This window comes from Equus caballus, chromosome 5 (genome assembly GCF_041296265.1).
Source record: "Equus caballus isolate H_3958 breed thoroughbred chromosome 5, TB-T2T, whole genome shotgun sequence".
Taxonomy (NCBI): domain Eukaryota; kingdom Metazoa; phylum Chordata; class Mammalia; order Perissodactyla; family Equidae; genus Equus; species Equus caballus.
This window is the reverse complement of record NC_091688.1, coordinates 84,125,573-84,139,558: the sequence shown is the minus strand read 5'-3', so window position 1 is coordinate 84,139,558 and position 13,986 is coordinate 84,125,573. Positions and strand designations below refer to the sequence as shown.

The 13,986-nt window shown below is 39.7% G+C and overlaps 1 protein-coding gene across 4 annotated transcripts in view; it reads left to right on the top strand.

Annotated features, from left to right (window-relative positions):
* The window catches only part of DNAI3 (dynein axonemal intermediate chain 3), a 97,004-nt gene that overhangs the window by 33,976 nt on the left and 49,042 nt on the right, over nt 1-13,986 (top strand). For all 4 annotated transcript variants that reach the window (XM_023641746.2, XM_070268759.1, XM_001495268.5 and 1 more), the window contains exons 8-10: nt 1,749-1,865; nt 5,920-6,110; nt 6,905-7,029. In XM_023641746.2, the coding sequence (XP_023497514.1) occupies nt 1,749-1,865; nt 5,920-6,110; nt 6,905-7,029 (433 nt within the window). The remainder of the gene's footprint in view (nt 1-1,748; nt 1,866-5,919; nt 6,111-6,904; nt 7,030-13,986) is intronic.

Below are 13,986 nucleotides of genomic sequence, written 5' to 3'. Positions count from 1 at the left end.
CTAGGTGACTGGGAGAATGCTGGTCCTTCTTAATAAGATCAGGAAATTAGCAAGAGTAGCTCATCTCAGGTGGATAAGATGGGATATATGATTGTGATAGAAGAAGTGAAAAAAAATCAAAGATAAGATTCAAAGAGTAATGGCAGTGAAAGCAAATGCCTACAGCGTTCTGACCATGTCCTTGGCATTCTTGTACGTACTCTGCACATGTCAACCCAGTTAATCTTCATAACCGCCCTCTGAGGTAGACACTATCCCCATTTTACAAATAAAGAAACTGAGGCAAAGAGAGGCTGAAAATGAAAGCTCAATGTTTGGAACATAATTTAAATCTGAAGCAATAATGAATAGGTTTGCTGAGAAACAACAAATCACATTTAAAGAAGAAGAGTAACTCTTTGTTGTTGCTACTTTGATGAAACCACCAGATGCCTCATAATCTCTTTCTTAATCCTACCTAGAGGACACTAATGTGGAATAGACATTAAAAGGTAAAGCTAAGATTTGAATGTGAGTCTCTCTGGTTCCTTTCTTTCCATCACTTTGCCTTCTGTTATGGATACCGATCTAGGCAGGGAAAAATGAATGAATTGTTTAATAAATGTAAACAAAACTCTCTTTACCCTTCTGTTTGATGACTCTCTATTTAATATATTTGCCTCTCACAGAGATATTTTACTGACATTTATTCAGGAAACACTGGTTAAATGAAACAATTTTTTTTGAGCACTTAGGATGTGCTAGGCGCTATTTTAAAAGCATTGCATGTTAATTGCACCTTCAATCCTTAAAATGACTCTAAGAACTAGGTACTTTAAGAATTTCACTTAGAGATGGAAAAACAGACACAAGGGTGTTGAATAATTAGCTCAGAGTCACAAAGCTAGTAAGTAACAAAGCAGGCTTCAAAACCAGGCAGCCTGTCACCAAAGTGCACACTCTTAACGACCATGCCGTATGACCTCTCCATAGCCTCATGTTCTAAGACCAAGGAGCTCACCCGTCTAGTGGGTGAGACTGACAAAGCCCAGAGGTACAATGGAACATGATATGTTCAGGTGTGGAGGTGAGCGCTGATTGCAGACTGTATGGAATAAGCTTTCTTCCAGAGATCATGTTGCCATCTTTGCTAAAATGTAAATTGTTCCTAGTTTTGTGTATTTAGAGCAGAGTTTCTCAACCTCAATACTACTGACACGTTGGGCCCCCCTCTGTTGTGGGGGCTGTCTTGTGTGCTGCAGGATGTTTAACAGCATCCCTTCGCTCTACCCACTAAATGCCAGTAGCATTTCCCAGTTGTGACAACCAAAAAGTTTCCAGACATTTCCAAATGCCCTCAGGGTGTGGAGGTGGGGCAGGATTGCACTGGTTAAGAAACCCTGATTAAATGAAATGAAGAGAGAGAATGGCAAACAAACGTGGCAAAATGTTAATAATTGATGAAAATGGCTGAAGAGTGTATGGGAGTTCTTTATACCCTTCTTACAACTATTCTGTAAGTTTACAATGATGTCTAAATAAAGTTTCTTAAAAATAAGACTTTGTTGATTATGTTGGACAGAAATACTCAAATACTTTGAATAGCAATCAATATTAATTGTCTAGGATAAAGAAAAAATTCAATGTATAGAATTTAAATATAAAATAATATCCTAATATTGTCACAGACAAACTTTTGGCCTGTCATGATCTATCTTTCCTTCTCTTTGATCTAATTTTTGGTATTCAATTTTCTTTTAATATATTAGGACATATCCCAAAAATGCTATTACGCAGTATCATCCAAGAGAATTTTCAGAAGAGGAAAAAGAGACACTTGGACAAGCAAAGTCTTTGACTGATTTTCTTAACAATGTATCCATAAGGTAAAAATTATATATTAAATTTTAAAAATAAAACACAAAATATATACCTTTACTTATAATAATAGGTCTTAAAAAACAACTCCATACATGGTGTCTAGATAGAAAGTATGAAGACAGTTATCAGATATGCATGAGCATATGACACGTTCTACAGATTCTCAGTCTTTCTTTCCCTTCTGTTGCTAAGCAACATCCTAGACCTTCCAAGCTAGGGCCGCACCAAACAGTGTGGACTGGAAGATGTATACAGTTGAGTGGGTGAGGATCTTTTCCTAATGGCAAATTAGCAATTATATATTTGCCATGATTTGTTTTATTTAAGTCTTTTTCTCCACTCCTTACTCCTCTACTTAGCTTCGTTGACTTTTATAGGATTACAAAGATGAGAATAATGTGGATGTTGAAGATGATCATTATGATGATGATAGCTAAAAAAAAATATCTTTGTAAATGAGAACCTGAATTCAATTCAGATGTACTTTTTGGATATGTCACCCTTATCCCTCATTCCTGTGTTGCTGTCCCTCTTATTGGATCTGAAAGAGAAGTGTCTTCAAAACACCGCCTACACTGATACTAGGACTCTAGTGTTTCTAAATGAGAGAGAGAGAGAGCTTGACAAGGTCTCATCAAGTGGATATCAGAGTTCAGAGAAGTAGAATCAGTGATGGACAGGTTTGCCAGTTGTACCCAATAGGTTGGTTTCCATTTCTTTCCATAATTAAATTTTGGTGGTCAAGTTCATAGATAGCCAAAGTTAAGCTTTTTTATTTTTCACATCATTAGTTCTTTCAAACTGGATTAAATGTCATGAAAATAGGTATGTCTAGAGAGAATCTGGTTCAAAATTCATCAGTTTTACAAGATTCAAAGAGAGTGCATTAACTATTTGCCACCCACTCACAGGAAGCATGCTGTAGTTTTTCCTTTGTGGGCAACGCGAAAGAAACAAGAATACCTAAGGTTTCTTTTTCTCTATGTCAAAATTAAGTAATTATTTAAAAATTTCCTGATATGAACTTTAAAAATGAGAAGTCTATCTACGTAGCATCAATTTCCAGGGAGTAAGTGGCCTATAGCCAATTCTAAGTTATCCACATCATATATTATCTTAGGTCCTGGGCTTTTATTCTTTCCCTTAAATTGCTATGCTTAGAGAGAGAGAGGAATACAGTTCTCTCCCTGAGATGTGTGAAGGAAAAGCCAGAACTATAGAAGAAAGAGAAAAATTGGTACAGGAATCACAATAGCACTGATCAAAAATAAAGAAGAAGCCCGTGTTTGGGGCCGGCCCGGTGGCGCAGCGGTTAAGTGTGCACGTTCTGCTTCCGCGGCCCCGGGCTCGTTGGTTTGGATCCCGGGTGCGGCCGTGGCACCGCTTGGCATACCATGCTGTGGTAGGCATCCCATGTATAAAGTGGAGGAGGATGGGCACGGATGTTGGCTCAGGGCCAGGCTTCCTCAGCAAAAAAAGAGGAGGACTGGCAGTAGTTAGCTCAGGGTTAATCTTCCTCAAAAAAAAAAAAAGTCATTGCCATGCTTCCCATTCTAAAACTGTTTATGGTTTATTTAAATTTTCGAAATTAATATAAGCCCATTTTTCCCCCCCCCAGAAAAGAGCCCTTTTCGAAATGAGTTCTTTCTTTCTCATAGAATTTTATCCAGAACGAATCTAAGGGAAGCATTATTTGCAAAACAAGGAAATTGAGAGGAGAGCGAGAAACTTCCATGGGGTTCTCAAAGCAAAAAGAAGCTTTCATTTTAGGGTTAAAAAAAACCAATGATACTCACGGGCTTCAACTCGGACAATACTTTTGCCAGCCTCCAGTTCCTCACTCTCAGGAGCCACGTGGTGGGGTGCAGGGAAATCAAGAAACAGAAATCCAGAGAGGAGGCGCTGGTGTCACTTCTCCCTTGTGAATTAGTTCCCCGTTCAGGCTGAGAGGGATGGACGAGCAAGGGGATCAGAGCAAAGGCCCCGTCTTTACCTTCTCTCTTGGGAACTCCTTTCTCATTCAGGCTGAAACAGAAAAGAAATAAGATTTTGAAAATTCTAACAAATCCTTCTGCTTGCAATGGGATTAAAACCTTAAGTCTCCAGGGTGTGAACCTACCCTCCACAGGGTTATTCCGACTTTCACGTGCATCTTGTAAAAGTGCAGGTGCTGACGCAGGAGGCCTGGGGTGGAGCCTGGGACTCTGCATTTCTGACAGCTCCAGGTCATGCTGAAGCTACTGCTTCTAGGAAATGCTTCTAGTTTGAAAGATGAAGTACAAGAAGAATTTAACCAAGAGTATTCAATTAAGCAGTGAGTGGTAGTGTTAAGGCTTAATTACAGAGGTATTAAATGGCACGTTTGTTTAACTACATTTTCAGGAGTATCTGTTATTATATTTAGTGTTTATGTTTTAAGTGTCTAAATAAAGCAGTTTTTTCTTATTTAAGGAAATTCAGAATTGAGAACCACTCTTTCAGCTTACTACACCTTTTAAAAAACCAAGCTATCCGGACTTTCAATCATTAGGATAAAACTGTGGGTGGCATTCTGATTGTGGGAAAGCTCCTTGAAGCTTTGGGAGTGAGCTGAGCTTTCAAATCTTAGCACACAAAGGAACAATAAACATTATAGTAACTTATAGTAACTTTTAAGACAGGAGCCTCTCTGGGCTGGCCCCATGGCTGAGTGGTTAAGTTCGCACGCTCTGCTTCCGCGGCCTGGGATTTCGCCGGTTCAGATCCTAGGTGACGACATGGCACTGTTCATCAAGCCACGCTGAGGCAACATCCCACATGCCACAACTAGAAGGACCCACAACTAAAAATATACAACTATGTACCGGAGGGCTTTGGGGAGAAAAAGGAAAAATAAAATCTTTAAAAAACAAAAGACAGGAGCCTGTCAAGCCAGGGTCCCTAGACTATAGAGATGAGTCCAGCACTCAGGTTGTTTCCTAAAGAAGCAATATGTATATTTTTTTCTTGAGGAAGATTCACCCTGAGCTAATATCCATGCCAATCTTCTTCTAGTTTTTAGTACGTGGGCCACCAGCACAGCATGACCTCTAATAGAGTGGGGTAGGTCCACACCCAGGGACTGAACCCAGGCCACAGAAGCAGAGCATGCCAAACTTAACCACTAGGCCACTGGGGCCGCCCTTAAAGAAGCAATATTAGCATTTTCAACAAGATAATTCTTCATTTTCGGGACTGTGTCATGCACTGCAGGAGGCTTAGTAATGGAATTAATTACGCTAGCATCTCCCAAGCATTGTGACAGCTAAAACTACTACCACTGCCGCCACCACCACCACACATCCGCGTGCGTGCCCACACACACTCTCACACACACACACACACACACACACACACACACACTTCTAAACTCTGAATCTCCCCTTAGGAATCTCTTATTTGTTGTTCTGAATTTTACATCTATCTATATATACAATCCCAATTATATATTAGTATAATATTTAGTATATATTGTCATTTGGTACTGAATATGGCTAAGAAAATTGCCTTTTCTGTCAGTTTGGGTTTCAGGGAGCAAATGAGACCAAGTTCAGGGTAGAGCTTTACTGAGGGTCACACTGTGAAAAATAAGAGAAGGGGAAGCAGGATTGCACCGGGAGAGCTTCACACGGTCTCAGCCAACCCAACAGGGAGCTGCGGCGTGACCACGGGCTGTGGAGGAGTCCCCATGAGGCACAGCTGGCCAGGCCTGGAGTCCCTGCAGCTGTCACCCTCAGTCCTTGGCCTGGGGAGAGCACAGCCTGGGCTTGAAGACCGAGACAGGTCATGCAGCTGCTGTAGGCTGTCAGCTAGCCACATCCTAGCAGCCGAACAGCAAGTTCTTAGAAGTTCTCAGCAGCACACTGCCGTGAATTTTTTCTCAGTCATTTATTTCACGTGGGGTTAATCATTAGCTACCAAATATAATTGAGAATACTTTTTTCTTTTGGTATAAATGAAGTAGGAGCTGCTGAAAGGCTTATCATTGAATACTAAAATCCAACATCTTAATTGCTTTCTTCCCCCTTTTTTACAAAATAGTGTTGAAATAGCCCTGCAGCAAAATGAAATCATGAACACGTTTATTGATGACTGGAAATGCCTGGCAGAAGAAGAAGGCACCTTTGGTGACAAGACCGATACCCACCTGAAAGAGTACCAGTCCTTTACCGACCTTCATAACCTAACGGAGAAAATGATCACCTGCGTCTCGTGGCATCCCGTCATCTATGGTGAGAACGAAATGGCTGTGACGCCCTTTTGTGATGGCGTTGCAATAGTCTGCTGCGTTTATATGGAAAATTGCAAACTCGCTCAATTTCAATAAGCCAGCTTCCATTTGCTGAGAGCAGGCACCCACCAGCGCTTTCCCCACCTTCTCTCAGTCACGTGTCCTCCCACAACCCTGTGGGACACGCAGTGTGGTCTCTCCTTCACAAGGAGAGGACCAAAGCTCAAGTCAAGAGAGTGACTGGCTCTGTCACCCAGCTGGTGCAATGTTGAATCTGGATTTGACTCCTGCCTGTTGGACCCCCAAGGCTGACTTCATTCCCACCCCACCCCCTCACCCATGACACTTGGCCACTCTGATTACCGGCCAAGAGAGGACACACCTCCTTTAAAAGGCTCAGCAGCCAGGGGAGGTAGGAATGTGTGAAGCGGAACCCTGGAGAGTGGCCGTTGTCCTCTTTCTTCCTCCTACCCTCTGCCACATTGGCCCTTTGCTCACAAAAAACCAAAACATTTTTTTCTTACTAAATCTTCAGAGTCTACTGTTTATTTTGGACTAAAAGTACATCTCAATTTGGACCAGCCACGTTTCAAGTGCTACATAAGCAACATGTGGCTGCTGGCTGTCATATTGAACAGGAGCACTCTAAGAAAACTCTTGGTCCCCTGTGGAATATTTTTACTCAGGTTTCATCAAAACGGAAAGGAACAGGGACTATGTAGAAAAGCAAAACCTAAAAACACTTCTCTCTGTGCAGTCACTGCAGATTTTCACTTCTGATTGTGTTTCCATCAGGGCTAATAGCAGTGTCAGTGGCTGTACGACTCTCCTTTGAAGACAGAGTCCACTTTTCTGGTAAATTATTGCTGCAACCATCACTGATTCTTTTCTGGAGCTTCTCCGATCCCATCCATCCTCAGGTAATCAAAGGGAGCTGTCCCCCAAAGTCTAAAAACCTCCAAAGCTGCTTTCACGTGTGTCTTTAGCACTTATGATCACTTAATGTTGTAAACCCTTACAAAGTTAGGTTTTCTTCCCTTCAGAACTTGTCATCATTCAATTTGAGCAAAACTAAAGTTTATGCTTAGTTTATTGCAAAGGTTTATTGAACAAATCAACAAGTCCTCGTCAAAAAAGATTGTAAGAGGTATGTTTAACCGATTTTGAAAAGCAAACTCTTTTGTGGGCTTTATTCAAATACTAGTTATTGAAAGGCAAATAGATTTTAGCTTTGCGCTAATCCCCTCAATTCCAAGACTCACCAGTAGGTGACGGTAATAGGTAAAGATGAGTTTGTGGGAGAGCAATGGGCAGTGGTGGGGACCGTGGCCTGGAGAGCGCACAGCCCATCTGTGAGGACAGCTACTCTTCAGCTCTCTTGTTGCCAGGTGGTCCCACTTGTCAAGAGAATCCAGAAATCGGGAATTTAGTGCAAAATCTCTCAATTTTTAAATAGCTCAACTAAAACCAAACCCAAACACATGAAAAACCCCCACTCGAACCAAACCAAACCAACCACGCAGCAATCTAAATAAAATAAGACTGAAGGCTAGGTCTGCTTCATCTGGTTCTATTTCCATCATCTGCTCAAGAAGAGTGCTGCTTGGGAGGAGGGTGCTTTATAGTGTTAGATTATGGTTTTTTCAAAAATGTACTTAAATATAATAATATTTTGTTTCTCTAAAGTATTGTGTAATTAGGGCTTTCTCTAATAACCCCTAGGTCCCCTTCTTCCTCGTTCTCTAATTCATCTGAATTAAGGCAGTTTTACTGTAATAGATTCTGGATGCTTTAATTATTATAGACCCGGAGATCAAAAGGACAGTTCTTTAGTTCTTCTTATTAGCCTGTAACCATGGGCCCTCTAGGACCAGTTCAACTGACCCCATCTTATTAAAAGAGTAGTTAAGAGTGGTTTTTCAGGAACTGATACCCCTTGTCCAGTTCAGGCCAGTTGAGACCACCAACCCATCAAGTGGGCCTGTGCAAATGCCTGATAAGTGACCTTATTGACATCAAAGGGCTGAAAACTCCACCCTCAGGTCATGCTAACACCACCCTTTTGTGAACATGCATCCTCTCAAGAGCCATGAAGTTTGACTATGCTTGCACAGATCATCAATTACCTCACTTCTCCTTACATCCAATCATCTTTCTCCATGCTTCAGACTGCCCCGCCCTTCATCCCATAAATTTTGCCCCAAGCCCTGGATTGGGGAGGCAGATCTGAGAGCTGATGCCTCCTGCCTCCTTGCAGATCCATCTAGCAATAAAGCTGATTTCTTTTCCCAAAAGCTGATGCTGTAATAATTGGCTTTTTAAATTCACGTCAGGTGGGAGAATCCCATTTGTGCAGTAACAAGCTTACTTACCACAAAAATGGTGCCATTATCTCACCAGAGTTTTCCAACATTTCTACTGTTATAGAATTACCCTCCACTCAATGCCACGGAAGTCAGGCTGAAATAGAAAGAGGAAAGAAAGGCCCTTTTTTCCTCTGTCTTTTTTTTTAATCTGAGTTCATGATAGTCTACATCATTGTGAAATTTCAATTGTACATTATTTCTTGTCTGTCACCACATAAGTGCTCTTCTTCACCCCCTGTGCCCACTCCTATCTCCCTTCCCCTGGTAACCACTGAACTGTTTTATTCATCCATGAACTTGCTTATATTCCACATATGAGTGAAATCATCTGGCGTTTGTGTTTCCCAGTCTGGCTTATTTTGCTCAGCATAATTCCCTCCAGGTCTATCCATGTTGTTGCAAATGGGATGATTTCATCTTTTTTTTAATGTCTGAATAGCATTCCATTGTATATGTATACCACATCTTCTTTATCCAATCATCAGTCAGTGGGCACTTGGATTGTTTCCATGCCTTGGCTATTGTGAATAGTGCTGCAGTGAACATAGGGGTGCATATGCTACTTTGGATTGTTGATTTCAAGTTGTTTGGGTAGATACCAGTAGTGGGATAGCTGGCTACCCATATGGTAGTTCTATTTTTAGGTTTTTGAGGAATCTCCATACTGTTTTCCATAGTGGCTGTACCAGTTTGCATTCCCACCAGCAGTGTATAAGGGTTCCCTTTGCTCCACACCCTTTCCAACATTTGTTATTTTTGGTCTTAGTGATTAGAGCCATTTTAACAGGTGTAAGGTGGTGTCTTAATGTAGTTTTTATTTGCGTTTCCCTGATGATTAGTGATGTTGAACATCTTTTCATGTGTTTCTTGGCCATCTGTATATCTTCTTTGGAAAAATGTCTATTCATATCCTCTGCCCATCTTTGATTGGGCTGTTTGTTTTTTTGTTGTTCAGTTGTGTGAATTTCTTATCTATTATGGAGATTAACCCTTATCAGATAAATGATTTGCAAATATTTTCTCCAAATTGGTGGATTGTCTCTTTGTTTTGATCCTAGTGTCTTTTGCCTTGCAGAAACTCTTTAGTCTGATGAATTCCCCCTTGTTTATTTTTTCTTTTGTTTCTCTTGTCTGAGAAGACATGGTATTCGAAAAGATCCTTTTAAGTTCAGTGTCAGAGTGTACTACCTATTTTATCTCCCAGGAGTTTTATGATTTCAGGACTTATCTTCAAGTCTTTGATCCATTCTGAGTTTCTTTTTGTGTATGGCGTGAGATAATGGTCTGCTTTCATTCTTTTGCATGTGGCTGTCCAGTTTTCCCAACACCATTTATTGAAGAGACTGTCTTTTCTCCATTGTATGTTCTTGGCATCTTTGTTGAAGATGAACTGTCCGTATATGTGCAGTTTTATTTCTGGACTTTCAGTTCTGTTCCATTGATCTGTGTGTCTGTTTTTGTATCAATACCATGCTGTTTTGATCACTATGGCTTTGTAGTACATTTTGAAGTAAGGGATTGTGATGTTTCCAGCTTTGTTCTTTTTTCTCAGTATTGCTTTAGCAATTCGGGGTCTTTGGTTGACTCATATGAATTTTAGGATTCTTTCTTCTATGTCTGTGAAGAGTGTCATTGGGATTCTGATTGGGATTGCATTGAATCTGTAGATTGCTTTGGGTAGAATGGACATTTTCACTACATTTATTCTTCCAATCCATGTGCATGGAATCTCTTTCCATCTCTTTATGTCATTATCTATTTCTTTCAACAATGTCTTATAGTTTTCATTGTATAAGTCCTTCACCTCCTTAGTTAAATTTATTCCTAGGTACTGTATTTTTTTTGTTGAGATTGTAAATGGAATTGTATTCTTGAGTTCTCTTTCTGTAAGTTCATTATTAAAGTACAGAAATGCAACTGATTTTTGTAAGTTGATTTTGTACCCCACAACTTTACTATAGTTGCTAATTATCTCTAATATTTTTCCAATGGATTCTTTAGGGGTTTCTATATATAAGATCATGTCATCTGCAAACAGTGAAAGTTTCACTTCTTCACTTTCTATTTGGATTCCTTTCTCTTGCCTAATTGCTCTGGCCAAAACCTCCAGTACTATGTTGAATAAGAGTGGTGATAGTGGGCATCTTTGTCTTGTTCCTGTTCTCAGAGGGATGGCATTCAGTTTTTGCCCAGTGCGTATGATGTTGGCTGTGGGTTTGTCACATATGGCCTTTATTATGTTGAGGTAATTTCCTTCTATCCCCGTTTTGTTGAGTTTTTATCATAAATGGCTGTTGGATCTTGTCAAATGCTTTCTCTGAATCTATTGAGATGATCATGTGATTTTTATTTTCCATTTTGTTAATGTAGTGTATCACATTGATTGATTTGTGGATGTTGAACCATCCCTGTGTCGCTGGTATAAATCCCACTTGATCATGATGTATGATCCTTTTGATGTATTGCTCTATTCAGGTTGCCAATATTTTGTTGAGGATTTTTGCGTCTATGTTCATCAGTGATGTTGGCCTGTAGTTTTCCTTTTTTGTGTTGTCCTTGTCAGGCTTTGGTATCAGAGTGATGTTGGCCTCATAGAATGTGTTAGGAAGGCTTCCATCTTCCCTAATTTTTTGGAATAGCTTGAGAAGGACAGGTATTAAATCCTCTCTGAAAGTTTGGTAGGATTCCCCAGGGAAGCCGTCTGGTCCTGGGCTTTTATTCTTTGGGATGCTTTTGATTATTGTTTCAATCTCCTTACTTGTGATTGGTCTATTCAGATTCTGTATTTCTTCTTGATTCAGCTTTGGGAGGTTGTAAAAGTCTAAGAATTTATCCATTCCCTCTAGATTGTCCATTTTGTTGGCATATAGTTTTTCATAGTATTCCCTTATAATCTGTTGTATTTTTGTGGTATCCATTGTAATTTCTCCTCTTTCATTTCTAATTTTATTTATCTGAGCTTTCTCTCTTTTTTTCTTTGTAAGTCTGGCTAACGGTTTGTCAATTTTATTTATCTTCTCAAAGAACCAGCTCCTTGTTTCATTGATCCTTTATTCTGCCTCTTTTGTTTCAATAACATTTGTTTCTGCTCTGATTTTTATTATTTCTCTCCTTCTGCTGACTTTGGGCTTTGTTTGTTCTTCTTTTTCTAATTCAGTTAGGTGTAGTTTGAGATTGCTTATTTGGTATTTTCTTGTTTGTTAAGGCAAGCCTGTATTGCTATGAATTTCCCTCGTAATACGGCTTTTGCTGCATCCCATATGAGTTGGTATGATACGTTTTCATTTTTATTTGTCTCCAGATATTTTTTGATTTCTCCTTTAATTTCTCCAATGATCCATTGCTTGTTCAATAGCATGTTCTTTAGTCTCCACATCTTTGTCCCTTTCTCAGCTTTTTTCTTGTAATTAATTTCTAGCTTTATAGCATTGTGATCAGAAAAGATGCTTCTTATTATTTCAATTTTCTTCAATTTATTGAGGCTTGCCTTGTTTCCTAACATATGGTCTATCCTTGAGAATGTCCCATGCACACTTGAGATGAATGTGTATTCTGCTGTTTTTGGATAGAATGTTCTATATGTGTCTATTAAGTCCAACTGGTCTAGCTTTTCATTTAATTCCACTGTTTCCTTGTTGATTTCTTTCTGGATGATCTATCCATTAATGTGAGTGGAGTGTTGCAGTCCCCTACTATTATTGTGTTACTATTAATATCTTCTTTTAGGTTTGTTAATAGTTGCTTTATGAACTTTGTTGCTCCTGTCTTGGGTGCATAGATATTTATAAGTGTTATTGCTTCGTGATGGAGTGTTCCTTTGATCATTATATAATACCCCTCTTCATCTCTCTTTACCTGTCTTATCTTTTTTTTTCCCCCAAGGCAGATTAGCCCTGAGCTAACATCTGCCAATCCTCCTCTTTTCTCTGAGGAAGACTGGCCCTGAGCTAACATCCGTGCCCATCTTCCTCTACTTTATATGTGAGATGCCTACCACAGCATGGCTTGCCACACAGTGCCTTGTCTGCACCCGGGACCTAAACTGGGGAACCCTGGGCCGCCGAAGCAGAATGTGCACACTTAACAGCTGCATCACTGGGCTAGCCCCTACCTGTCTTATCTTGAAGTCTACTTTGTCTGATATAAGTATGGCAACACCTGCTTTCTTTTGTTTGCCATTAGCTTGGAGTATCATCTTCCATGCCTCCCATCCCTCTGAGCCTGTGTTTGTCATTGGAGCTGAGATGTGTTTCCTGGAGGCAGCATATTATTGGATCTTGTTCTTTAATCTATCTTGCCACTCTGTGTCTTTTTATTGGATAATTCAATCCATTTACATTTAGGGTGATTGTTGATATATGAGGGCTTAATGCTGCCATTTTATCACTCGTTTTCCAGTTCTCCTGCATTTCCTTTGTTTCTTGTCCTGTGTATTTTAGTCTACCAGTTGAGTTATGCAGATTTTATGATGAGTTTCTTTGTTTTCTCTTTATTTATTATTTGTGTCTCTGTTCTGATTTTTTGTTTGGTGGTTACCATGAGGTTTATATTCAAAATCTTGTGTATAAGATGGTCCCTTTTCTGATGACCTCTTATTTCCTTAGACTAAACCAATTCAGTCCCTTTCCTCTTCCCCTCCTAAGTTGTTTTGCTCACATCTTATTCCATCTTGTGTTATGAGTTTGTGGTTAAAATGACAAGATTATCTTTGTTTTTGGTGCTTTCCTTCCCTTTGTCTTTAATGCTATATTTGATTATTTGCTATCCTGCTCTGATTGTGTCTACCTATTTATATCCTTACTCTGTGCTTTGTAACCCCTTTCTCCCTTTTATTCAGGTATGAGGGCCTTCTTGAGGATTTCTTGTGGGAGGTGGGGTCTCACGGCTATGAACTCCCTTAGCTTATATTTGTCTGGGAAAGTTTTTATTTCTGCATCATATCTGAAGGATATTTTCGCTGGATAGACTGTTCTTGGCTGGAAGTTTTTGTCCTTCAAAGATTTGAATATGCTATTCAGGTCTCTCATAGCCTGTAAAGTTTCTGCCGAGAAATCTGCTGAAAGTCTGATAGGGGTTCCTTTGTAGGTTATTTTCTTCTGCCTTGCTGCCCTGAGTATTCTTTCTTTGTCATTCACTTTTTCCAGTTTCACTACTATATGCCTTGCAGTAGGTCTTTTTGCATTGACATATCTAGGAGATCTGACAGCCTCTTCCACATGGGTTTCCATCTTCTTCCCTGGGTTTGGGAAGTTCTCTGCTATTATTTCTTTGAACAAGCTTTCTGTTCTCCTTCTTGAATACCTATAATTCTTATGTTGCATTTCCTAATTAAGTTGGATATTTCTCAGAGACTTCTTCATTTCTTTCTAGTCTTATTTCTCTCTCCTCCCCTATATGGAGCATTTCAACATGTCTATCTTCAATTATGCTGATACACTCCTCTGTGATGTCCACACGAGCATTCAGGGAATCCATATTTTGTCTTATTTCTTCCATTCATCTTTAATATTT